The 25,020-nt window shown below is 36.8% G+C and overlaps 3 protein-coding genes across 3 annotated transcripts; 1 reads left to right on the top strand and 2 right to left on the bottom strand.

Annotated features, from left to right (window-relative positions):
* Positions 1-7,350: 7,350 nt before the first annotated feature.
* Positions 7,351-8,099, bottom strand: LOC149664257 (uncharacterized). The gene is made up of 4 exons (XM_089842130.1): positions 7,988-8,099; positions 7,872-7,918; positions 7,586-7,805; positions 7,351-7,479 (listed from the first exon to the last, which is right to left on the bottom strand). The coding sequence occupies exons 3-4, from the start codon at positions 7,803-7,805 to the stop codon at positions 7,385-7,387; spliced, it is 315 nt and encodes a 104-aa protein (XP_089698256.1). The 5' UTR covers positions 7,872-7,918; positions 7,988-8,099; the 3' UTR covers positions 7,351-7,384.
* On the bottom strand, positions 7,907-11,911 carry LOC149664258 (uncharacterized). Its single transcript, XM_089842012.1, has 4 exons — positions 10,872-11,911; positions 10,603-10,715; positions 10,198-10,452; positions 7,907-7,918 (listed from the first exon to the last, which is right to left on the bottom strand). The coding sequence occupies exons 1-4, from the start codon at positions 11,095-11,097 to the stop codon at positions 7,907-7,909; spliced, it is 606 nt and encodes a 201-aa protein (XP_089698138.1). The 5' UTR covers positions 11,098-11,911.
* A 3,031-nt stretch (positions 11,912-14,942) lies between these two features.
* On the top strand, positions 14,943-15,528 carry LOC149664259 (uncharacterized). Its single transcript, XM_089842013.1, has 3 exons — positions 14,943-14,952; positions 15,016-15,419; positions 15,487-15,528. The coding sequence occupies exons 2-3, from the start codon at positions 15,045-15,047 to the stop codon at positions 15,526-15,528; spliced, it is 417 nt and encodes a 138-aa protein (XP_089698139.1). The 5' UTR covers positions 14,943-14,952; positions 15,016-15,044.
* The last annotated feature ends 9,492 nt before the right edge of the window (positions 15,529-25,020 follow it).

The following is a 25,020-nucleotide window of genomic DNA, read 5'->3' on the forward strand; positions in this document are numbered from 1 at the left end:
TTTTGCTCTGATTTGCCAACTGCGATTGCAGTGACAGACACAAACAAACCACCCCCACTTTCACAGACACGTTCAGAGTAATACCTCACCACGACTTCATCGTCACTCGGGGAGGTAAGAACTAGCTGGGAGAATGAACTAAGCAGAAGAAGCTGTAGTCTTGTTATGAAATATGAAAGTTTTACGTTTATTTTTACCATTCAGAGTGACGATGACATCACGGAGAGGTATTACACTGTACGTGTCAGTGTGTCTTTATCTGTCTGCGTATTTATGTCACCGTGTTCGTAGTTGGGAAATCAGAGCAAATGTATTCGCCATATCTGGACCGCGTTCGCAGTTCACAAAATCCAATATTGGCTTTTACTCCATTATCATCGTTAGGGTTAAGATGTTCACGACCGTTATCGACGATCGGCTTATTCAGCTATAGGGTTACTAGAAACGTCTAGCCTCTCCATGGCAGGGCTTCCACCAAAGGTTCACGCAATTGCGACTTTTCTTTTCATTTACTACAAATCAATCGACTTATATACTCTAAATTTACAAAAATTGTGAAAAAGGTGTTCGCTAGAAGTTAAACGTTACAATAGCTTTGATTGAAATGATTTTAGGAAAAAGGTTTCTTAAACCAACTTAAGTAGAACTAAGGTAAATTTCTGACGATTAAAATAATTGACATCAATTATTTTAATTTAATTACATAAGAAAAACCGCTTCATTGGGTAGACAGCTGTCGTCTCTACTCGGAGAGGGTTTTATGGTTTTTCATCTTGTTTGCATCTAAACTCTTTAAATAAGATCTAGTTGTGTTCCACAATAGTCTTCGTCTACTTGTTATATTATGAAAAATCAACGGTCTCTACCGTAATTTAGAGAGTCACATGGCAATATTCATTTGTCAATTAACCAAATTCAACGTCTATACTCTGTTTTGTTTATTAAAATTAATCTTGTTACTAAAATATTATCTTTGTAAGGAGCTTCTATGATTTGTGACGGATTAAACTAACGTCTTTATTACTTACAAATCTGCAGGGCCGGTAGGCCCTTGTAGATATGACTTGACACCCGTTAGTAATGTTAAACGAAAAAATGACCTTTTTAGGTTTTGCGCCCCATAAAAAAGCTTTAAAATATTTCCGGTTTTTTAAAGGAAATGAGACAGGCGTTACTAAAAAAAAGTTAGTTTTCGGAATGACTTTAAATTAACAAGCATTTTTTAAATGAGAAACGTATCTGTATTGTTTTTACATTAATGAAGTCTAAGTGTTGTACTTCAACTAATCAAGAAAGTAAGTCATAATATTACTTTCAGGTCAGAAGTCAGTCTAACCTGATAGCGTGCTTAAAACTACTTCTCCATTTTCGTTCTTGATAACTAGAATAGCCTGGGTTTGAGCGTGCTAACAAGTTACGTTGAAAAAGTTCAAAGGTTTGCTTTGAAGCCGAAAATAACTTATTTTATAGTAGACGATAGTAAGGCAACGCTTATTAATTTCATTCGAGCTTGATCACCTTTATATGAATTTTCTATTTAACCATAACACCCCTTATAACAAATAGATCTCTATCAGGTCGAATTTTCGTCTAAAAAGTAATTCAGTTAAATAATTACTGCTAATAGAGGTTTTTATATCATTTGAAGTATGTTTTTCGACGTTCTATACGGCCAAGGCTTAAGATATATTTTAGTTTGTCTAAGTAATATTGTCTCTATAGTGTATTTGCTCTTTAAAAATACTAAGCTAAGCTAATTACCAGGTCAATTTACCTATTTACTGGTTTGTGGAATTGTAAATTTGGCCTGCTTCGTTTCCTGCTACAAGCTTGCTCATCCTTATCCTTGGTAAACACTGCATTCATTTCATCATTTCATGTTCAAAATACATTGGTAATTCCAATTTGAAGTAAAAATGGCATATTTATCCCATGGGACCCAGTCAGAAATTTAAATTCCTCATAGGAAAAATGGGAATCTTTTTCCTAAATTATAGGATTCTATAGGAGAAAAAATGTGTTTTTATAGGAAAATATAGAGCTAAAATCCTCATATATAATACAATTTTGGGACTTCAACTATGTAGAAAAATCTCAAAAAAGAAAAAAAAGAAATAAAATATTGGATTTCACTTCGAAAATTCAAAGGATTTTAATTATTAAATATAATATAATATAACATATAAAAATCCTACGCGAGTTCCGCCATTTTGGTGTCTATTTAAATGTGATCTCGATAAAAACAGCTTAATTTTGATAAATTTGAAGCTAATCTATACGAAAACTTCGAACAAGTCAAAAATATAGGACCTTTCATGAAATTATAGGATAATACAGGACTGGTTCAAACTTATAGAAATTATAGGACCGCTGGGCTCCTGCTGAAGTTGAGGTTATCCAAATTATTAAGGCGTTGAAGTTAACGACAGCATTTTCACGCTTTGAAAAGTTCGGGAACTTCAAAATACTACTGGATTGATGGTTAAAAGTGTTAAGGGATAGAACGAACATTTTCGGTCTAGTATAATTTATCTTAGACTTATGTTTAAAATCATTCGTAAAATTATGGGGGAAACTTAAAATGTTGGTCTGCCAATGAAACAGGAGGTTTGTGGGTAGTGGTAGTGCTGACACTACTCTATACTTCATATATATATGAACTTTTTTTATAACTTCCATTTTTTTCTTTCCAAATCCAGGGTCACGTGTTGCTTGTATGGTATTTGCTTCGAGACGTTTGATATATAAACAATAGCCTACCTCATGGATAATAAAACTGTAATGAACGTCATGTTGCTATACGTAAGTTGTTTAGTTTGTCTTTCCATCATACTTAAATGTTAGGTTGGAATTTGTTAACAACTTAATAATAATTTAAGGCTCTTTTATTCGGGAGCTAACACATTCAGATAAATCTGATTTATAAAGCGGTCGCTATTTGTAATTAAGAAACTATACGTGTAAAATTATGTATTACGTTGAATAAATTGTCAGAAATTGAAAATTGAAATCTAAGAACTTAGTTAAAACAATTATGATTAAAAGGGCTGTTTTAATATAAAGACTTTCAAAAGTTCTTTTTTAAAAAGCTTTCTAGATTCCAACTGTTTGATATCTTTATTTAGCGAGTTCCATAGTGTAATATCACTATGCTTAACACTGTCTTTTCGTAGTGAGTTCTGAAAATGGTTTACCCAGAATTTCAAGTCGCTCCCTCAGGTGATATAAGTATGTTTATTATCTGGCTTAATGAAGTGGTCCAGTAGGTACTCAAGGCAGTTTTCTATAGAAATTTTAAACATGAGCATTAGCAGGTTGTATTTATAGGTTTGTCCTATATTTAGCCAACCCAACTTTTCAGAGTGTCAGTAGCCGAGGTGCGTTTTCATTTTTTTGCGGCGAAACGGGCCCCGTTCTATTATGGGCTACTTGAAGCTAGCTTAAGCAGGAATTATTAGCAGAGTTATAAAATAGGTCACCAAAATTAAACATCTGCTGTAATAAAGCTTTGTAGAGGTGATTTTATATTTTTGGAGTTAATGATTTATAGAGGGCTCGAAGAATAACCATCCTACATGTGCTTTTCTTCAAAACATAGTCAATGTGATCCTTCCAAGATCGATTATTAACCCTAGGTATTTTTAGGTTGACACCCGTTTAGTAGAAATCCACGGGATGAAGCGAGCCAAGTCAGTGGGCAGCGATTTACTATTCGGTCATAATCTATATCTATATAAATCAAAGTCCTGACTGACTGACTGACTGACTGACAGACTGAGTGATAATCAACGCCCAGCCCAAACCGCTTGCCCTAGAAGGCTGAAAATTTGCAGGAACGTTACTCATAAGTAGTAGGCGCGTACTAAGAAACATTTTTCCAATCCGCCGCCATCTTAAAAAATGGCGCCCAGAAATGTAAAAAATATTCTCTATGCAATTAAGTACGCGCGTTTCAACCGATTTCACAAATATTTAGTACACTGGTTTGCTTTAACCTTAAGACGGGCTGAATGGTCTTTCGGGTTCGATTTTTCGCCATCTTTTAAAATGGCGCCCAGAAATGTAAGAAAATATTCTCTATGCAACAAAGTCCGCGCGTTTTAACCGATTTCACAAATATTTAGTACAATGGTTTCCTTTAACCTATAGACGGGCTTAAAGGTCTTTTGGGTTCGATTTGTTGCCATCTTTTTAAATGGCGGCCAAAAACTTAAAAACCATTCTTTATGGAATAATGTCCGCGTGAAAAGTAATAAAAAATATCCCGACGGGCTGACGGACTGTGCCGAGTGCCTTCGCTCCTAGGGTGCTACAAAAATATTAGTAATCAGTAAAATCTACACATTCTTTATATCATTTTAGGTGGAAGTTCTTATAACACGCGTGCGACGCTGCGGGTAACGGCTAGTATCATATATTCAGTCTTAAATTCGTTCAAGATAAGATTCCGTTTTTCTAGTGCCCATTTCAAAATGGCCACTTCCGAGCTCATTTCTTTCATTAACTTTCCAAAGCACTCTGATGTATTTACAAGCGCGCTGTCATCCGCGTTTTCGGTGGAGATGCTCGATTTCAGTCGCCCATGGATGATGCAGGTGTAGATATTAAACAATATTGCTTGCAATATACTTCCTTGAAGGACATCACTAGTGACCTCTCTCCTGGTAATGAGACAAGGCCATTAATGGCTCCCGCGTGTTTCCGGTTGCATAGGTAGGATCGAAATCATAGTACTGATTTTTCAGAAAAATTCTTCCTTTGTAGAGTTGTTAATTAGAGTCCGTGAATCAACGTATCAAATGCCTTGCTAAGATCCGTGAATATAATACCAAAGTAATGGCCCATACTTAGTCGCTTAATTGTAGTTTCGAGAAGATAGAGGATGCTCGAAACAGTCAAGTAACCTGGTCAGAAACCAGATTGTAGTCTGTGTAGATGGTTATTGTCAGAAACAAGTTCGTAAAGTTGTTTGTGCGCAAAGTGTGCGAGTGATTTTGAGAGGCAAGGGAGGACAGAAACTTATTGTAGTTTTCCATCTTCGTTGTATCGTCTTTTTTTATAACTGGGTTACACCTTCGCGGTTTTCCATGCCACTGGGAATGTTCCTTCTTTAAAGGATGTATTTATTATTTTAGTTATGAATGGTGAGGCAATTCATGCCAGGGACTGAACAATCTTTGCTGGAATCCGTGGCATTCTTTGGTTTTGTTTTCTTAAGGTAATTGAAAACGGATTCCTCCGAGATATTTTGAATGTGAAATAACTTAATATGTTCTGGATTTTCCGGATCGACATTGAGATTAGTAGGGATAGAAATTTGGTGACGTGATGAAAAGTAGCGATGTAATTCATTAGCAATATCATTACGTGAGTCTATAGTATTTCCTTTAAGATCTATGGTATTTATGGCTGGGCTCTTCATTTTCAAGAAAGACTTTAATATTTTCCATGCGGATCCTGATCCGTGTTTCCCAATAGGCATATTTTTATGAAATAATTTTCTTTGTTCACTGTCACTTGGTTTCTGTATTGGGTCTCAAGACGACGTCGGCCTGGAGTACGGCTTTTCAATAACAGACATTGAAGATGCATCAAATGCTTAATATCTCTATTAAGCCATGGGTGGTCCTTATAACTGATATTTCTTGTTATCTTAGGTGCTAGTGTGTCAATCGTTTCGGTTATGACCGAGTTCTTTTTGGACGGCATCATCCACCTCTACTCTGGTGACACTAACCAGGGTTAAGCTATCCTTTATTGTCTTCACAAATACATCAGCGGAGCTCTTATGGTAATCTCTGAATGCAGTTAGGATTTTGGGAATTTTAGGACACTTTCTTTTGTGAACGCAGTGTATCATGTCGTAATCTGATATCCCAAGCGCTATGTTGGTTGTCAATGATATTCGTGTCGGAATATTATATTTGGTCCAAGATAGTTTTGATAGTTAGTGTAGTTCTAGAAGGGTTCGTTATTAACTAAATACAAAAGTAGGATATTTCAAGTTCCTGATTGTTACGTTATTTGTGGCTAGCAGATCGGTTTAAAAATGACCAAGGATTAAAATTTCGTCATTGTTGACATCCAGAGTGAGGCTTTCTATTTGAGATTTTAGGTCATGGCAGCTGTTAGCATGGCTCAAATTTGAGGGAAGGTAATAGGTTCCTATATCTAGTCTTTTGTACTTGGTTGCTTCAAGGGTGCACCACATGCATTCTAGAAGGGAGCCGTCTGACGGTGCTAAGACGACGGTTAAATTTATCCTTGTAGTAAAACACCAAGACCTCCACCCTTTCTTCCCAATCTGTCCTGGCGGCGTATAAGAGTATAACTTGGAATATTTACACCTACATCCGGAATCGAGTCTGTCAGCCATGTCTCTAAAATACATAGTATGTGAAGTAGGTATTCAGTCAGTATGTATGCAATATCGGTGACACATTGAAGTAGGCTTCTGATGTTTATATGGGGAATTCTCAGTCAATTGGGTTTGTTATTAACAGTGGGTAAAATTGAAGGGTCAGTTGCATCGCGTCATTGTACTGGATTGTTGGGTGGAAGCGGATTTCCTATGTTACACTTCCCACATTGTGCTTTCCCGTGCCCACCGTTAATTATCCTTGAAATAAACCTTGCTGGCCTTATACGGCGTGGCCAATTTAGCATGTCAAGGACAGTTGAATCGAACTTCGTGCTAAACTCGAAGTAGAACGGTGTGTACCTTGATCTTGACGTTAACACAATCCATGCCAAGGTCATTAGATGGTTTTCTAAGTCTGCTGTTGATTGAGTTTTGTGACATTTCGAGACCACGAACCTCGAGTTAGGCACGTAAGATAAGACCAAAACCATTGGGTGTGCATCGAATCCCCAGATTTTTACCCGGTGATTAGATCCAAATTTAGAGCCGGTAACTCCAGCCGGCCAGACCCTTACAAAAATATTCTAAAAAGATTTCTTAGAATCTCTCTATAGGTATTTATTGGGTTTTTTTATAGAAAAACTGGACCATTTTTATACAGCCATGGGTCATTTTTTATAGGTTTTTCTAAAGGTTTTATTATATAGACTTTTATAGAAGTTTATAAAAATATTTTGTTAAACTTCTTATAAAATTCTTTTAGAATCCCTAGAAACCATCTTTTATAAAAATTTATAAGCTTCTTATAAGAAGTTTATAAATAAACCTATTAACTTCTTATAAGCAATTTATAAACAAACCTATTAACTTCTTATAAGCAATTTATAAACAACACTATAAACTTCTTATAAGCAATTTATAAATAAACCTATGAACTGCTTATAAAAATATTCAAAAATAACGTTCAAACTAATTTTCTCCGAAAAGAGGGAAACATTTATTTTTTTTTTGTTAGTTACACGGTCAGTTTGTTTTTTTCTCTACTTCTTTAATTTTGTTGGCCAATGTATCATGAATTTCCCTTCTTGTAGTTGAGGGATATTTGGTGAGGGTGTATGCTAAATAAATTTAAAAGTTTAAAACAGGTAACACGTATATCTAGCGAGAGTCCTCGCTAGATTAACTGGTTTGCCAGTCATGCTTCAATCGAACATAGTTGTTTACCTATTATAGCATTTATCCTTTGGCTATCTAAAGCCTTCTTGGGATTTTTATCTTTATGGGCATTACTGCATTTTCCAGTCAATGATGAATTAATTATTTCTTCTTCCTCAAATAAAGTTAAAAATAGTGCACGAGCAAATTTCGTTCCAACAGGGCAAGTCCTTAGCATATTCGCCAGCATCCTCTTATCAACGAGCACTCCTGGTGCTAACTCGTGCATCTGGAAAATGTTTAAAATGTCTTAGCCGATTAATTTTTAACCATTTAATAATTTAAATCCAATTACTTCGCTTTAATTGAATTAATTGACCTCCTGATTGATTAATCTTCGCCCTTTAAGAGACCACAAAAAAAATGTACTCACTTGTGAACCAGATATTTGGGTTTGGGACTCAATCAAACCTGAACCTGATGGGGCTGTATCGGAGCCAGATGACAAAGATTCATTAACATTGTAGTTGTTGCGCTTACGCTTTGACTCTTGAAGCTCCCCTATCAAGTCTTTTAGTTGAGCTAGTACACCTTTTTTACCTCTCCGAGTGACGTATGTCACGGAGAGGTTCTAATTTCGACGTGTCTGTGTGTGTGTGTGTGTGTGTGTGGGTGTGTGTGTGTGTGTGTCTGTCTGTTGTTACACCCACGTGACCGCGTTCGCAGTTTGCAAATCGGAGCAAACGTGTTCTCAATTTCCGGAAATTTCGAAAATTGTATTACACTTACAGGCTATTACTCCATTGCCTGTCTAACATCACCAGCCTCTGGTCTTTGTCCATCCCACATGGACACCAGTCTGTACACACTGGCTTCTAATCACAATCATCTGCTGCTCTTTGTCCATCCCACATGGACACCAGTCTGTACACACTGGCTTCTAATTCCCACCCTCTTGTGGTCTTTGTCCATCCCACATGGACACCAGTCTGTCCACACTGGCTTCTAATCACCACCGTCATCTGCTCTTTGTCCATCCCACATGGACACCAGTCTGTACACCTGGCTTCTAACACCACCATCTTCTGGTCTTTGTTTTTGTCCATCCCACATGGACACCAGTCTGTACACACTGGTTTCTACACACCACCATCTTCTGGTCATTGTTTTTGTCCATCCCACATGAACACCAGTCTGCACACCTGGCTTCTACTCCATCATCAACGTTAAGGTTAAGACATACGCGGCGATCGGCCAGGGTTACGAGAAACGTCCGGCCTCCCTAAGGTGGGGCTTCCACCAAAGGTTCACGCAATTGCGCTGTTCTTATCCATGGCTGCGATTCGAAACCCTTATATACTACCTATTTTAGTAAGGCGAAGCAACCGGCGGATGCTTCATTTCAAACGCCAATATTAGTCAAGTCTCTCAAGAATGTTTAATTGTTCTTTTTTAAAACGATGTAACGTTCAATAAGGCGAATAACTAACGAAGAAAATATTAAATATTAATTATATTTATTTTAATATTTAAGATAATCTTGTTTCTCAATTCAAAATTAATACGGAAAGAGTTAAAAGCAGTCTATGTTTTTGTCTGTATGTGTCCGTCCGTTGTTACAGTAGTGCGCTGCGTTAGAAGTTCGTTTTGTTTTGATGTGTAAAGAAATCCAACACAACCATAATATTCCCTTTATCCTTAATATAAACTGAATATGTGGAAATATTTTTCGTAATTATGATGCATTTAGTACTTTTGTAGCTTTAAAGCTCTATTTCATTTTGATATTCCAAAGATTTTTTTTAATATTATTATTTAAAATGGATGTTTATATATTACTTAAGCTATACTACATCTGTTTATAGCATAATCCTTTCTAAAATCATAGTGAATACAAGCACAACGCTGCTATGTTGGTCAAATGAACTCTTATTTGTCAATAGGCCTAGTGAACCAAAAAGTAAAAGTTTGGGTTTGGGATTGGTTTTCGTTTCTGTATGCAGAGACATTAACGGTTCAGAGTGAGCCGAAAGTTAAATACACTGTTAAAAAATTAGGCTTAGATTTATAATCATGGTGGAAATCTGGGTCGCGTTCAGCAGAGCCTCGCGTTGCTGAACGCGGCCCAGGGATTTTGTTTTTGAATTTTGACGTCACGGTGCTTAGCGCTGAGCTAGCGCGGTCTTCAAAGAAAATAGTCTGCTTTTTTGATAACGTGACGTAAAACGCGTAGTTCTCAGCTTGGCGAAAAAACCATGGAGGAATTAATACAAATAGCTCTATGGGACTATAGCTATTTAATTGGCGTGAAACCAGTTGATCACGCGAGAATTTTAAGAGATATGTTAGTTTCTAATTTTAATTATAAAAGTTGTTATCTATCTCTATAAATATGTTATCCTACAATTTTTGTTAAGCCTTGGTACCTTGCACGCTTTATTGCGCTAGCGTCATTTATAAAACGCCGATGACCCATTTTTCCCCCATCGGATGATTTTAATGTGTACAAGTATATCATTATTGGATGTAAAATGTCGTCTGATTTACAGTAAATTTGCTATGCTTTGTATACTGCTTTAATATTTCATAAATTTTAACTTAAGAAACATTTCCATATCTGGGTAAATAAGTTTGTAAGTAGTCGTCTTGACTCGGAGAGGTAATATTTTGGTTTTCCCAACTTGTCTTCTATTAAATAATTTTTTAAAATATAATTGAAAATGGAAAACAAAGCTATGTAACGTACCTTTAAGCCTTTTAATCTCAGCTTTGTCGCATTTATGTTTAGCTTTTAGTTTTTCATATTTTTCCTGTAATATACTATACTTGTGACTCAAGGAATCAAAATTTTCGCTGCAGTTTTCATCAGAATTATTATTGGGGTTACAAATTTGATTCATCAATTCTTCCTGATGCTTGTCTTTAAAACTTTGCACCTAAAAACAAATTCATTTGAATTATTTTTAATACCGAAAATTAATTAAATTTAAGGGAAAAAAATTCAAATGTTAATTTTTTTTAACTAATAATAGTGTTTATAGTGACAATATCTACTATGAATATTGTGTCATTATTTAGTTTCTTACTTCACGAGGTCCTAAAATTTCACGATCAGTTGTTTCGGGAACCAATTGACCAATTCTTTTATAATGGCTAACCATTAAATTAGTTCTCTTTTCTTCCAATTCTGCCAGTAAACCTTGAAGATGTTAATTAAATGATTAGATTTTAAAAAATTCCCTTAATTGCACTAGCCGGCTCCTAAACTAGACTTCATTGTGACTCCCTTTAAGTAATACCATTATGACTGGAGCCAATCATGCTTTACCCAAAAATAACTTGTTCATTTAATTACCATATCCAAGAAGTGACCCCGGTGATGTTTCTTCATCTTCTTTCCACGAAAATTCCAACACTTGCCCTATGAAAATATCTGGGTTTGCGTGAATTTTTTCCCCCAGTTTTGTGTCATTTTTAAATGCCAAATCTGCTGCAATGACATCCCAAATGGCTAGGTCATGCCATTTTACCAGAACCATAGAGTGCTTCTTTGCGCTCTTTACTAGCTTATTTCTGGCCATGATTATTCTAATTAAAACAATCAATATTAGGCCAAATATCCTACATAAAGATCGGCTGTAAGACAGTATCCCATTCCCAGTCTTTATCAAAATTGTTGAAAACACTACCTAACTGAATAAAATCATAACCTTAAATACCGTAGTTTATTTAATCTATTCTGGGTAGTTGGGATACTGTCATTGCCCATAACAGTGAATCACTTAATCTTATCTACACAGCTAAAAATATACCATAAGCGTATATGAATATACTAAACATGCTTGTATAAAGTAACTTTAGACTACTGATATAATAGTTAATAAACGAATGGCTAAAAGTGCGCCTCTTTTTAGGGTAGAAAGAAACTAAAAATAATAATTTTTTGGAAAAGGTGGCAATAAACAAGCTAATTAGCCATAATTTGGAACGGTATCAATAATTAGGGGTAAAAACATATTCTATTTAGTAAAATTTTGGAAAAGGGGAAATTTATTCAGTTGATAAAACTTGATAATAACAAAAACAGGCGCACATTTAGCCCCTCATGTTAATAATACCAATAAAATATTGAATTTTGAGGGTCCTGAAACAAAAAACATTAGAATTTATAAGATGCTCCTTATTTTATTAAAACGGAGGTTAACTGAACATTTTTTACTCACGGATTAATTTTGATTTCCTTGGATTGTTCTTATGTTTATTGTTTAACAATTAACATACAAAGAGCCAGTACCAAGGCTTAATGTGTACGCGAACGCGGAAATTTTTTTTAGCTTCGGCGGGCGGCTACCAGCGGCTACTACGTGACTCGACGCGAGAGAGCTAGCTAGCCGTTGCGCAATATCGAGAGACTCCTAGGCGAGGTCGCGGCGAGAGATGGAAAATTTTCCTTTGGTCGCAAATACTGCATGTCGCGAGTTTCGCCAGTTGGCATGCTGTATTAATTTCCGATACAGTACAACCTATAAGGTGCCAATGCTCTTTGATAGAAGCATTCTCCTTCGTCCCCCAAATATAGAAAAAGGGTTAAAAAAAACTTCTCTCGAACAATGTTGCCAAGTTTCAATGAAAAAAGTCTCTTTGGTAGTTTAAATAAAATCCGTTGCTAGTCCAGTCGGCAAGTCGAGGCGAGGTAGCACAATATTCGTCTTTGGTCTTTGGTTTTTGGATGTTATCACGTGTTAATCGCGTCTGCAAACGGCGGATTTTTTACCTCTCCGAGTGACGTATGTCACGGAGAGGTTCTAATTTCGACGTGTGTGTGTGTGTGGCTGTTGTTATTGACTTACACCCCACGTGACCGCGTTCGCAGTTTCCAAATCGGAGCAAACGTGTTCGCCATTTCCGAACTGCTTTCAAAAGTCACGGAAATGGCTCCTCTACTTGAGTTCTCACACCACCATCTTCTGATCTTTGTCCATCCCACACGGACACCAGTCTGTACATATTGGCTTCTAATCACCACCATCTTCTGGTCTTCGTCCATTCCACTTGGACACCAGTCTGTACATACTGGCTTCTAATCACCACCATCTTCTGGTCTTCGTCCATTCCACTTGGACACCAGTCTGTACATACTGGCTTCTAATCACCACCATCTTCTGGTCTTCGTCCATTCCACTTGGACACCAGTCTGTACATACTGGCTTCTAATCACCACCATCTTCTGGTCTTCGTCCATTCCACTTGGACACCAGTCTGTACATACTGGCTTCTAATCACCACCATCTTCTGGTCTTCGTCCATTCCACTTGGACACCAGTCTGTACATACTGGCTTCTAATCACCACCATCTTCTGGTCTTCGTCCATTCCACTTGGACACCAGTCTGTACACCTGGCTTCTAATCAACACCATCTTCTTCTCTTCGTCCATTCCACTTGGACACCAGTCTGTACACCTGGCTTCTAATCACCACCATCTTCTGGTCTTCGTCCATTCCACTTGGACACCAGTCTGTACACCTGGCTTCTACTCCATGGTCATCGTTGGGTTTAAGACATTCGCGGCGATCAGCTAGGGTTACGAGAAACGTCTAGCCTCCCTAGGGTGGGATCACCACCAAAGGTTTTCGCAATTGCGGTTGTTCTTGCTTTTAGCTGTAGATCGACACCCTTATATACTACCTATTTGAGTAAGGCAAAGCAACCGGAGTATGCTTCATTTCAAACGCCAATATTAGTCAAGTCTCTCAAGAATGTCTAATTGTTCTTTATCAACGCGATGTAACGCTCAATAAGGCGAACAACTAACGAAGAAAATATTTAATATTAATTATATTTATTTTAATATTTAAGATAATCTAGTTTCTCAACTCAAAATTAAAACGGAAAGAGTTAAAAATTAGCCTATGTTTTAGTCTGTGTGTGTCCGTCCGTTAGTGCACCGCGTTAGCAGTTCGCTTTGTTTTGTGGTAAAAATCCTACAAAACCTTAATATTTGGTTTTCTCATAATGTATAATTAATATATGGAAATATTTTTCGTAATTTCGATGCCTTTAGTGGTTTTGTAGCTATAAAGCTCTGTTTCATTTTGATATGCCAAGAATATTTTTTATTATTATTATTTGAAATCGATGTTTATATATTACTTAAGCTATACTACATCTGTTTATAGCATAATTTTTTCTAAAGTGATTTCAAGACGAACGCATCTATATTGGTCAAATGAACTTTTATTTGTCAATAGGCCTATCGAACCAAAAAGTAAACGCTTGGGTTTGGTTTTCGTTTCTGTAATACAGAGACATTAACGGTTCAGAGTGAGCCGAAAGTTAAATACACTTTTAAATAATTAGGCTTAGACTTTATAATCATGGTGGAAATCTGGGCCGCGTTCAGAAGAGCTCAGCGCTGTTAGCAGTGTCCTACAGAACGGGATTTTGTTATTGAATTTTGACGTCACGGTGCTCAGCGCTGAGCCGTCACGGTCTTCAAGGAAAATAGTCGGGTTTTTGGATAACGTGACGTAAAACGCGTAGTTCTCAGCTTGGCGAAAAAAGCATGGAGGAATTAATACAAATAGCTCTTGCTGATTATGATGGGACTAGAGCTATTTAATTAGCGTGAAACAAGTTGATCACGCGAGAAGTTTAAGAGACATGTTAGTTTCTAATTTTAATTATAAAAGTTGTTGTTATCTATCTCTTAAAATATGTTATCATACAATTTTTGTTAAGCCTTGGTACCTTGCACGCTTTATTGCGCTATCGTCATTTTTAAAACACCGATGACCGGAGAAAAGCTATGACGACAGAGCTCACAGGTAAACGTTTTCCAAATCCGCTGTCTTTTTTGGTGAGCTCTGCTGAACGCAGCCCAGATCAGAGAAAGGTCTGATCGCAATCGGACTATAGCTTCGTGTTTTCATGCTTTTTATGGTGCCCATTTACCTTCAGTGTGTGTGGCCACAAATTAGCTTTGGTGTTATGTAACGTTAACAGTCATGTTGACAAACTAAGAAAATCGTTGAGGTGAAACGAGAGGATAGTGTTTACATGGCAACCCTGTTGTGAATATGGCTTTGAACATAGAGGGTATACAGTTGAGGAGTAGAAAATTGGGCCTTTACAAACACGTAAAGGTAATATCACCCCAAAGTTTTATCTCTTCATTTCCCGTTTTTCCCCCATCGGATGATTTTAATGTGTACAAGTATATCCTTATTGGATGTAAAATATCGTCTGATTTACAGTATATTTGCTATGCTTTGTATACTGCTTTAATATTTCATAAATTTTAACTTCACTATTTGCTCATAAAAAAAAGAAACATTTCCATATCTGGGTAAATAAGTTTGTAAGTAGTCCTCTTCTAGACTCGGAGAGGTAATATTTTGGTTTTCCCAACTTGTTTCTCATTAACTTTAAACCTTGGTAAGGATACTTTTCAGTTCTTTTTCTTTATCGCATATACATTTATTTTGTTTGTTTCAGTAGCAAGTGCAAATCAAATTATTTACATTGTGATGGGTAAAACGTATAAAAAATATCTCTGGTGTCCGGAAGCTGCCAAAAGCATTCCCAGGAAAACTCTTTACCGTCTAAAATTGGCTAAGGAAAATGTTATAAACAAGGATCTTATTGGAAGAAGTGTTGGCCTTTACGATGATGCTCCTGGTTCTTCAGGCTTAGTGCAGCGAAATATACCAAATGTTATACCGCGAACTCTGATTGCAGATAATGCTAGTGACAGCAGTTCTGGCAGTTCATTGCATGCATCAGAAACAAACCTCAGCGTGTCGAACGAGGATAGCAATTCATGTAATATACAAAATGTCGAGGTACAAGACAATAACCAGACGATGGAGGAGAATGAAGATGAGGAGTTATTTTCTTATAGTGTACGTGTAAATGAATTGATTAATTATTAATATAGCTTTGTAATGATTAAATTTCTTATATTTACAGAGTGCTTCCTCGGAACCAGAGTCAGAACAATTCTCGTATTGATGATGAGTTAATTAATCGAAAGGAAATGGATAGCTTGGTTAGTAATTGTAATCTAGTAATGCTGTGCATAATGTGACTGAGAACAAATATATTAAAATTGTTTTAACTTTTCAGGATGGAGACCTTTTCCCGGAATCAACATTGTCTCTCAAGCAAAGTCTTTTAATTAACATGGCTCATATCCTGCGTCATCAGGAAAGCAAAGAAGCAACTTCATCTTTACTGAAGCTTTTATCGTTTCACATGCCCGAAAAATCAAATATGCCTCATTCACTCTATTTATTTTACAAACATTTTAAAGAAGCTGAAAGCCATTTTACATATCACATGGTTTGTGAAAAATGTAAGGGCTACATTGGAATTGAAGACAAAAGATGCCATGTTTGCAACAAGCTGGTGAATCTGAAGGAATGTATGGATAAAGGGAACTATTTTATAGTATTTTCTATTCGTGAACAAATTGAAGCTTTATTAGAAAAGTCCTATCGTGAAATGAATCGAGGGAAAGCGAAAAGAATGTTTCTAAGTGAAGGAGCAGAATATAGAAAATTACTAATGAAAAGGGGGAGGGATTTATCCATAACGATGAACACCGATGGAATACCTGTTTTTCATTCTTCCGGATATTCACTATGGCCTATACTCTATGTAGTGAATGAGATAAACTTTTCAGGACAAAATAATGTACAAGTGGCCTCTCTCTGGTTCGGAGTTGACAAACCCGAAATGAACTCGTTTCTCAAACCTTTCGTTGATGAATTGAATGATCTTTCAAATAATGGATTTTCTCATGTGCACGATGGAAAAACTACAAGTATTAAAGTATTTCCTGGACCTTTATCATGCGACTCTGTTGCTCGGTGCACATTGCAAAATTTTCACCAATTTAATGGATCCTATGGTTGTAATTGGTGTTTAAAAGAGGGCCGCAGAATAAACCGAGGTAATGGCGGATCTCGAATTTATGACTATGGTAAAGGGGATAAAAGAAACGTCACGCAAACTAAAAGAGACGCTAAATTAGCCATTACATAAAGAAAACCAGTTAATGGTGTTAAAGGATTTTCTGTCCTAATGGTTTTAAATTTCTTCAATATAATAAACGGTTTTGCTGTTGATTATATGCACGCTGTGTGTCTAGGCGTTGTGAGAGCGACATGTGGTTTGTGGATGGATTCAGAAAATCATGAAAAAGAATGTTATATATCGGGGAAAAAACGAAAAGAAATCGACGAGATTTTTTTATCTCTAAAACCTTCAGATGAGATAACAAGAACCCCACGATCACTAAAAGACCGCAAACAGTACAAGGCGAATGAATGGCGCTCTTTTTTGTTATACTACAGCCAGTGCTCCTAGAGTCATTTTTACCAGCGAAATATAAACACTGGCTAAAACTAGTCACTGGGATCTCATTATTGCTCCTCGAAAATGTCACAATGGCTATGGTTGAAGAAGCTGAAAAACACTTGCGGAAATTTGTTCAACACTATGGTGATTTATATGGCGAAAATTATCTCACTTTCAATCTGCATTTATTGCTTCATTTACCTGAAACTGTCAGGAATTGGGACCACTGTGGGCGGTTTCATGTTTTCAGTTCGAAAACATGAATGGAAAACTCATGAAGCTTTTTCATGGTACACAAAGTGTGCCTATGCAGATTGCGGAAAAAATTGTCATCTTGGGTAAGATATCGGAGCTTGCTGAAGGAAGCTTTACAAGCACTCATAAAGGTTCTCCTGGAGCTTATTTTCGTGATCTTCTAAGAGGTTATCCATTACTTCAGAATTTGGGTCCTGCTAATGAAGGGGTATTTTGCTACGGATTGCCTTCCCACTGTAATTTAAATTGCCTTGAACTAAATCTTTTGAGTCCATATCAACCTAGTGGTAAAATTGAGGGACTAGTTTCTAAATTTAACAAAATGAACATTTATGGTATAAAATTTTGCTGCAAAGAGTCTAAAAAAAGAAACAATTGTGGTGTAAAACTCCGAGACGGAACCTTGGGAATTATAGAGAGCTTTTTTTGTGTTAAAGACGTTAATTGCCCGCATTTGTCTCTCATTTGCACTTGCAATTTTAACTATTTTGTAATTGTAAAAAAACTGAACTGTTATCATTTGCCTCAACTGCAGAGTCAGCTCTTTTATAAAACCAAAATATCGAATATTACTCTAGCATATCCAGTATCGGATATTGACGTAAAAATGTTAATATATAAAGCGAGAGCTTTTGGTGACTATATTTATGTAGTTGAGTTAAAACACAAGTTTGAATCTGACTAGGAATAATTTTATTAAATGGAAAATATTGATATCATGTTGTGATTAATTTTCATTTGGTGGGCGTTGGCAATAAATAAATAAATTAACTTCGAATTTCTATTTTATTTACATGCGCATTCTAATTTATCTGCGAAGTTTAACCAGTTACAATTTTTGTAGAATGTTTTCAAATATTTTATAAGGCTCCTATAGAGAAAACGTCTATAAAATTCTTGGGAAAAAAGTCTATAGGATTTTTTATAGAATCCCCATAGCCTATAGAGCCCCATAACCCCTCTATAAAGCTCTATAGGCCCCCATAGCTTTTTTATAGAATATTTTTGTAAGGGGAGGTTTGCTTCACATATAATTGGTGTGTCATTCGTGTACTTGACTATGAAGGATCTCCAGTCGGACAGTCGGTGTTGTAACTGCGTGTCCTTCTGATAGGAAGCGGCGTTTTTCGTGGTTCATGATATAGTTAGTGATGTTTTCCTCCGTGGATTTGATTCAGAAATTCGAAATAAAATACTCGTCAAGTTCTTCTGCGGACCTTAATTCGCAGTAGTTAGCCATTTCCGGTGGCATTTGGCCCATTATTTTCTCTTTTCCCTTCTTCTTTGGTGGAACGAGTTCAGCTGGTCGCGGGGTAAATTCTGCTCGTAGTGCCTGGGAGAAGAGTCTTTTGGGGTTTGTGGTTGTAGTCTATATATTATCCTGGTTCCACGATAGTATTACTACTTCATTTTTATTCATCTGCATCCTTCCCAGGACAACAGGGAGCCGTGGTCGGGATATAATAGAGATTCTAGCATCGATTGGGTTGTGGTTTTGTTGGGCCTCAAGGGTTGATATTCTTGCAGATAAACCAAGAAACCATGGTGACGCTGGAGCGTCCGAGGTTTTACCATTTATATCGGTGTCGGATACTATCTTTTGTAAACTGGCAAAACTATGGGAGATTTTCTCAAATTTGTCTTCCATAACATTAATTCGGTCTCCGTATTGACATTTATTTTTGGCATGTTCCGTTCTGAGTTCTTGTATTTCAATTTTAAGGGTTAATATCTGGTCCGTTGTTTGATCCAATTCCTTGGTGGTTTTGAAAGCTTGTTTCATTCGGTTTCTACATATCGGGCAGCAGTAGAAGCGTTTTGCTTCAGATGCCTTGATACCAACACAAGCTATGTGGTAGCACCCAAGGCATATATCGCAGATAGCCATTACTCCAGCATTTTCATCTTTCTGGCCAAAAATTCAGTTTTTGAGGGAGTAATTGTCCATTCGAGTAGAATATTCAACCAATATTCAGTCAGTACAAGGTCTAATTTGGACTAAGTTATAATTACTTCACTCTTATTGTAACTTTAGTGCTAAGACTAGGATTACGCGAGGTTTTCAGGAGCAAAAAACATACGTGCGCACACTCGAACGAGCCTTAGAAGATAATTGTTTGTTCAAAAATAAATAGTACTTTTTCTAATTTTGCTAGATATTGTAGTGCTCAATTAAGCGAGGTGATTTAAAGGTTCAAGTTAAAATTGGTCTTTACCTCTGAGTGCATGTCTTCAAGAATAGGGATAACGGGTGTAAAACATGATGCATTACCGTATTTACGACTCCCAAGGGCGTGCGAACCTTTCTACAGGAGCGTGTTCAAAATCCACACTGGTAGAGAAAGTTGTGTAAAATATATTGCACTTGTATATACAACTTCAAACCACCTTAACCTCCTTCCAAAATCATACTAGATCAAAAATCATTTTGAAGTACATACACCAATGTGCTAAGGTTGTTCAGTACCCAACAATAATCTAAAGCTGTACAGAGTCTCGCACGCGGCATACACTATAAAGTTACGAAGATGGCCGCATAAACTTGAGAGTTGATGCCTGATCAATTCAATACTCGTGGGATACAGTAGCCATGATATTATAACGTGTTATTTCTAGTTTAGCATATAGTTTTTTCTCTTTTCGTAAATCGTAGAAAACAGTAAATATGTCTTTAGCCAACCTCTTCTTTCTCAAAGTTGATAGCTACAATAGTTTTAAGCGCTACCGGCAACACCCTTTCTCTCAATCAACTTTATGATTAGCCTCGGTTATATGTGACAGAAATGCAACACTGTATACTGGTGCTAAGGTTGTTCAGTACCCAACAATAATCTAAAGCTGTACAGAGTCTCGCACGCGGCATACACTATAAAGTTACGAAGAGGGCCGCATAAACTTGAGAGTTGATGCCTGATCAATTCAATACTCGTGGGATACATTAGCCATGATATTATAACGTGTTATTTCTAGTTTAGCATATAGTTTTTTCTCTTTTCGTAAATCGTAGAAAACAGTAAATATGTCTTTAGCCAACCTCTTCTTTCTCAAAGTTGATAGCTACAATAGTTTTAAGTGCTACCGGCAACACCCTTTCTCTCAATCAACTTTATGATTAGCCTCGGTTATATGTGACAGAAATGCAACACTGTATACTGTACAGAAAACTGTGGTTGCCATAGCATTGTCTATACATGTATATTGAAAGGAAAACTGGTGGAAGTCAGGGACGATATATTCACATACACGACTATCACACAATGCGAAATTCTTCGTTTCCAGGACGAATTTAAAAATGATTCTACACTCCTTTAACATACGTTTCATAACTCATTTTACAGCCTGAGCTTTAACTTCACTTCAAAACCGTCCTCGCGCGACGATTTTTGATCCTTCAAAGGTGTCACTTTTACCAGTCCCTTTACGATTGCAATATCTATGGAATCGCACTGCCTATTCGCGTGCATACCACTAAATAGCTAGGCATCAGAACATAACTCCATTGGTTATTACATAACTACATAGAGTAAAAATTGAAGAATACAAACATGTCAATGATTTTGACCTGTAAGTTATTAATCACTTCCAAAAACTGACTTCCTCTCACTTATACAACAATTGTACACTGGGTAATGAAACATTTCGCTTTCAATGAAATATTGTACTAATTTGACTAAGTCACCAGGGCCTTCGCCCTTCCTGCACCCGTGGTTGGAAAGCCCTTGTGGCGGCGACTCCGATATTTCACAGATAAAAACGTAGTGTTCTAAATGGGAAAGCGACAGAAAACCTATATAGTCCGTTCAACGAAAGATACGAGTCAAACTACCTAAGAAATACGCCTAAATGCGTGTCGCCTATGTCAACCCTATAGTAATTTCTTACCTAGTTTTCTTATTTCGATTTTTGTCTGCAATATCGTTCGCTACTAAACAGATTGGCTTAATCACAAGAAATAAGCTATATTTTACAATATACTTTATCACAAGAAATAAGCTATATTTTACAATATACTTTATCACAAGAAATAAGCTATATTTCACAATATACTTTATCACAAGAAATAAGCTATATTTTACAATATACTTTATCACAAGAAATAAGCTATATTTTACAATTTACTATAATGCGTCTGTTTCCTTAGCACCAGTACAACTATTTTACGAGAACGTACGAATTGAATCATTATCATCCGGGGAGCAAACTAATCATTGAGTTCCTCGTGTTTGCGGCAGGGAGGTAAGTTTCTCCAGCGTTTACATTAATAATTTTAACCAGAGGACTTACATTTTCTGTATTTCAGGGTAAATGTTACGTTCATTCCTGTGATGAATAAAAACTACCCGCAGGTAATTTTTTCTTCATCACACACTTGTGGAACATTATATTAATTTTATGTTTCGTTTTAGTTCTTCGATCTTCAAATTGGCTATCATAGACTTGACACTATTTGCTTTGAAAAACATAAAGAAACATGCACGCACCCATTTTGGTACACAGAGCACAACATGCTGTCGTATTTCCGCGAAGCCGAATACCAAATATCATTGACCGGAGTCCTTCAAATCTTTGATCCTAAGGCATGTTTGTTCTCTAATTTAATATTACTCTTCATCAGGTGGATGAAAATTACTAGAATTTTACATTTCATAGAAAAACAGTCGAAACATTTCACATTTAATTATTTTTTTACTTTTTACATGTGGGTTTTTGTCAATCTTTTCCTCATCTTGTTTAACTTCAAACTTTGGAATGTCGTGTTTGCGTATGCCAGTCGATTCGTGCCTGGTCTAACACTGGTTTCTCTTATTTTGGCTAACAAATGCGAAACTACAAAGAAGTTTGTATTTGCGATCTATTTCGTCAGTTGTTTTTTTCTGGTAGAAAACTTCAAGGCTAACCTGTCGACAAAATTGACGGTGCACATTGATCGCAACATAAATAACTTCGACGATATTTTGAAATACCCGGACTTGCGTCTCCTTTTACATGGTGACGTAGCCAGATATGTTGAGGTAGAAAGTGACTTCAAGTTTAGTACCATGTTAAATTCTGTGTTTCTTGGAAGTGAGGGTATGAAGGAATCATAATGCCTGCCATCCTCATTTTTAAATTCCCCAATAGTAAGGCTTCAGTGGTAAAGGACAAACTCGCCTACTGGGGTTAGGGAGCACAGACCGAGCCCATAAAACATTATCATGTCAAACTACCTTGAAATGAATTTGGAAAATTCAATGATGATAACAAAAAAATCCCCATTAACAGGCTACTCGTCCGAATATCTTCAAAGAATACAGAAGAAGATTGAAGGAATTGGAAAAGGTGGAGAATAATAACTTTGATCCTATCTTCAACAAGGGAAACGCAGTTTTAATGAGCACTCTAACTCACCTGGAATATTTTTGTCTTCATGGTTACAAACAGAAAAAGGCATTGCATTACGGGAAAGACCCTTTCTTATTGATCTTCGATAGTTTTATAATGTCAAGTAACGCATCGGCCTTAATCAGAAACGTCATAAACACGAGGTAAAACTTTCCACTGGTTATAAAGGAACATGGATTTCATAAGTAGAACACTTTGGGAATTATTTTCTCCAAAACTACAAAGCAGGAAGCCTAAAGGTTAACTTGAAATTATGCTTTTCAACCTACATGTTTTATATTAGACATAATATAAATCCGTTCCAAAAAAGAAGGGCCAACAGAGCCTCTTGTTTGACCACCTTATTTTCTTCAGATCGGACATCCGGTATTTAGATTCAATGACGTAAAATATGGAAAAGGACTTAGGTTGACTGGTAACTTTGAAGCCCGAGCTAGCGTCAGAAAGAAAGGATATTCCTATAACCCCAGTTTTACCCCCCTTCCTTCTCCCCCTTTTGGACGGTAAAACTGGGGTTAAAGGGACAACCCTCACGTTGGGAGGGGGCGGGGGCTGATGAAGTCACGTATCACTTGACGGTGTTGGCGAAAAATTTGAATTTTAGCGTCCTTGGTGAATGTTGTCCATTGTTGCGCCAACTGGTGGTGGATTTTTGATGATGACGTCACATGGCAAATTTTAGGCTTATGCTATGGTAGATCCTGAAAAAGATAGGCTTATACTAGTTGTAAAAGAATCAGATTTGGTTTTTTATTCCAAAAAAATTAATGAGCACAAGCAATTCCAATAGTATTGGGAATGTACGCATCGTTATTTAAGCAAATATAGAATAAATTATATAATTGTAGTTTACGTGTCCGATTTTTGTGACGAACTTAGTTAAAAAATCTTCGAAAATGCTAAAAGGATCAAAACAAGCGGCTATGAAATTTTTAACACGGTACAATAGCTTCGTACATACATTTAATAACTTCGGCTTGATCATTCAAAAGATTGTACAGAAATTTTATAAAACCAAATTTCTCGTTCAGTTTTCTACCCTCGGACGTTGTTAGCGTGAAAACGTTTCCCTCTTCCCCTCCATAACGTTTACTTTTATTTTCAAATTTAAGTAACGATAATTACCCCAGTCGTAATTACCCCGAGATGGTTATAATGGTTCCATCCTATTTTGTAGAAAAGGCTAGGCTCGTATCCTTTCACCCCGATAACGGCATCGAATTTTTTTCTAGTCTGACTCTCGGCCTCGAGTGTGGTGGTGCGAGTGTTCTTAACAGTTTAAAAGTTGATGATCGAATGTTCATCGTCGAGGGGTTTTCTTGAGAGCGGGGTTGATATTTAGCCTGAGGGTATATTGATTTGTTTATTTATCTTTTTTATTTCCCGTAAACATTCCACTAGTTATGGACAATAAGGGGGCGGGCTGAACCTTAACAAAAGAGTTTATTCCCATCTGTTTTCTATTTTTACGCAAACACGTTCAAGCGTGCCTAATTTACTGGCTTTTTGACTGCATTGTTATCCATGGAATTTATTTTTAGAGTGATTTATCGCTTTATTAATTGGGGGTGGTGCTTCATTCCACCTAGGGGGTCAAACATTTTATTGATTCCAGGTGTTTGCCCCTAACGGAACAGGAAAATATGGTCTCGCCGATTTGGTCGCGGGACTAATTGGTCTCACAGATTTATTTGGTCTCGTGATTTTTTGGTCTCGGGACAATTTGGTATCGTGATTATTTGGTCTCGGGACTCTTTGGTATCGTGATTATTTGGTCTCGGGACTATTTGGTATTGTGATTATTTGGTCTCGGGACTATTTGGTATCGTGATTATTTGGTCTCGGGACTATTTGTTATCGTGATTATTTGGCATCGTGATTATTTGGTCTCGGGACGGTTTGGTCTCGTCATTATTTGGTTACCTAATTAGTGGCCACCTTTTCCAAAACAACGGTCCCAATAATTTGTTGCCACCTTTCCAAAACAATGGTCCCAATATTATTTCCCACCTTTTCCAAATCAATGGTCCCAATATTATTTCCCACCTTTTCCAAATTATTGTCCTATTAATTAGCTGTCACCTTTTCCAAAATATTTACATAGTAACAGTTATCTAGTAAGCGAACACACTCGGTTCTAAAGTTCATATTTTATGGTTGTAGCGTATTATTTTTACTAGAGAACCGATAGAGTGAGTACCGTCAATAGGTCAGAAAATATGACTTTGACGTCGTTTTTGGCCAAAGACCCATTTGTCCCGAGACCAAAACGGCGAGACCAAATCGGCAAGACCATAACGGCGAGACCACATTGTCGCGGACCGGCCCCGAAGGCATTGTCCGAACAAGTTTCAACAAGTTTAAGATGTTGTTGCAATACCAACCACACTTTTCCCAGGCTTTGAAACAGCTTCGAAGATTAACGTCTGCTTAGTAACATCGTCTATTTTAATCCTACCTTTCATCGACTTATTGGGGGTATAAATTGTGTCTGATTTGGTCAGA

Source organism: Phalangium opilio, unplaced genomic scaffold (assembly GCF_054372755.1).
Source record: "Phalangium opilio isolate 3A_F unplaced genomic scaffold, DU_Popi_V2 ptg000061l_1, whole genome shotgun sequence".
Taxonomy (NCBI): Eukaryota; Metazoa; Arthropoda; class Arachnida; order Opiliones; family Phalangiidae; genus Phalangium; species Phalangium opilio.

Coding starts and splice junctions, on each gene's coding strand:
- LOC149664257 (XM_089842130.1), bottom strand. CDS start 7,805: ATGCACGAGTTAGCACCAGGAGTGCTCGTTGATAAGAGGATGCTGGCG. Junction 7,480..7,585: donor AAGGATAAATGCTATAATAG/GTAAACAACTAT, acceptor AAATTTATTTAG/CATACACCCTCACCAAATAT.
- LOC149664258 (XM_089842012.1), bottom strand. CDS start 11,097: ATGGCCAGAAATAAGCTAGTAAAGAGCGCAAAGAAGCACTCTATGGTT. Junction 10,716..10,871: donor GGGGTCACTTCTTGGATATG/GTAATTAAATGA, acceptor AACATCTTCAAG/GTTTACTGGCAGAATTGGAA. Junction 10,453..10,602: donor AAATTTTAGGACCTCGTGAA/GTAAGAAACTAA, acceptor ATTTGTTTTTAG/GTGCAAAGTTTTAAAGACAA.
- LOC149664259 (XM_089842013.1), top strand. CDS start 15,045: ATGGGTAAAACGTATAAAAAATATCTCTGGTGTCCGGAAGCTGCCAAA. Junction 15,420..15,486: donor AGGAGTTATTTTCTTATAGT/GTACGTGTAAAT, acceptor TTATATTTACAG/AGTGCTTCCTCGGAACCAGA.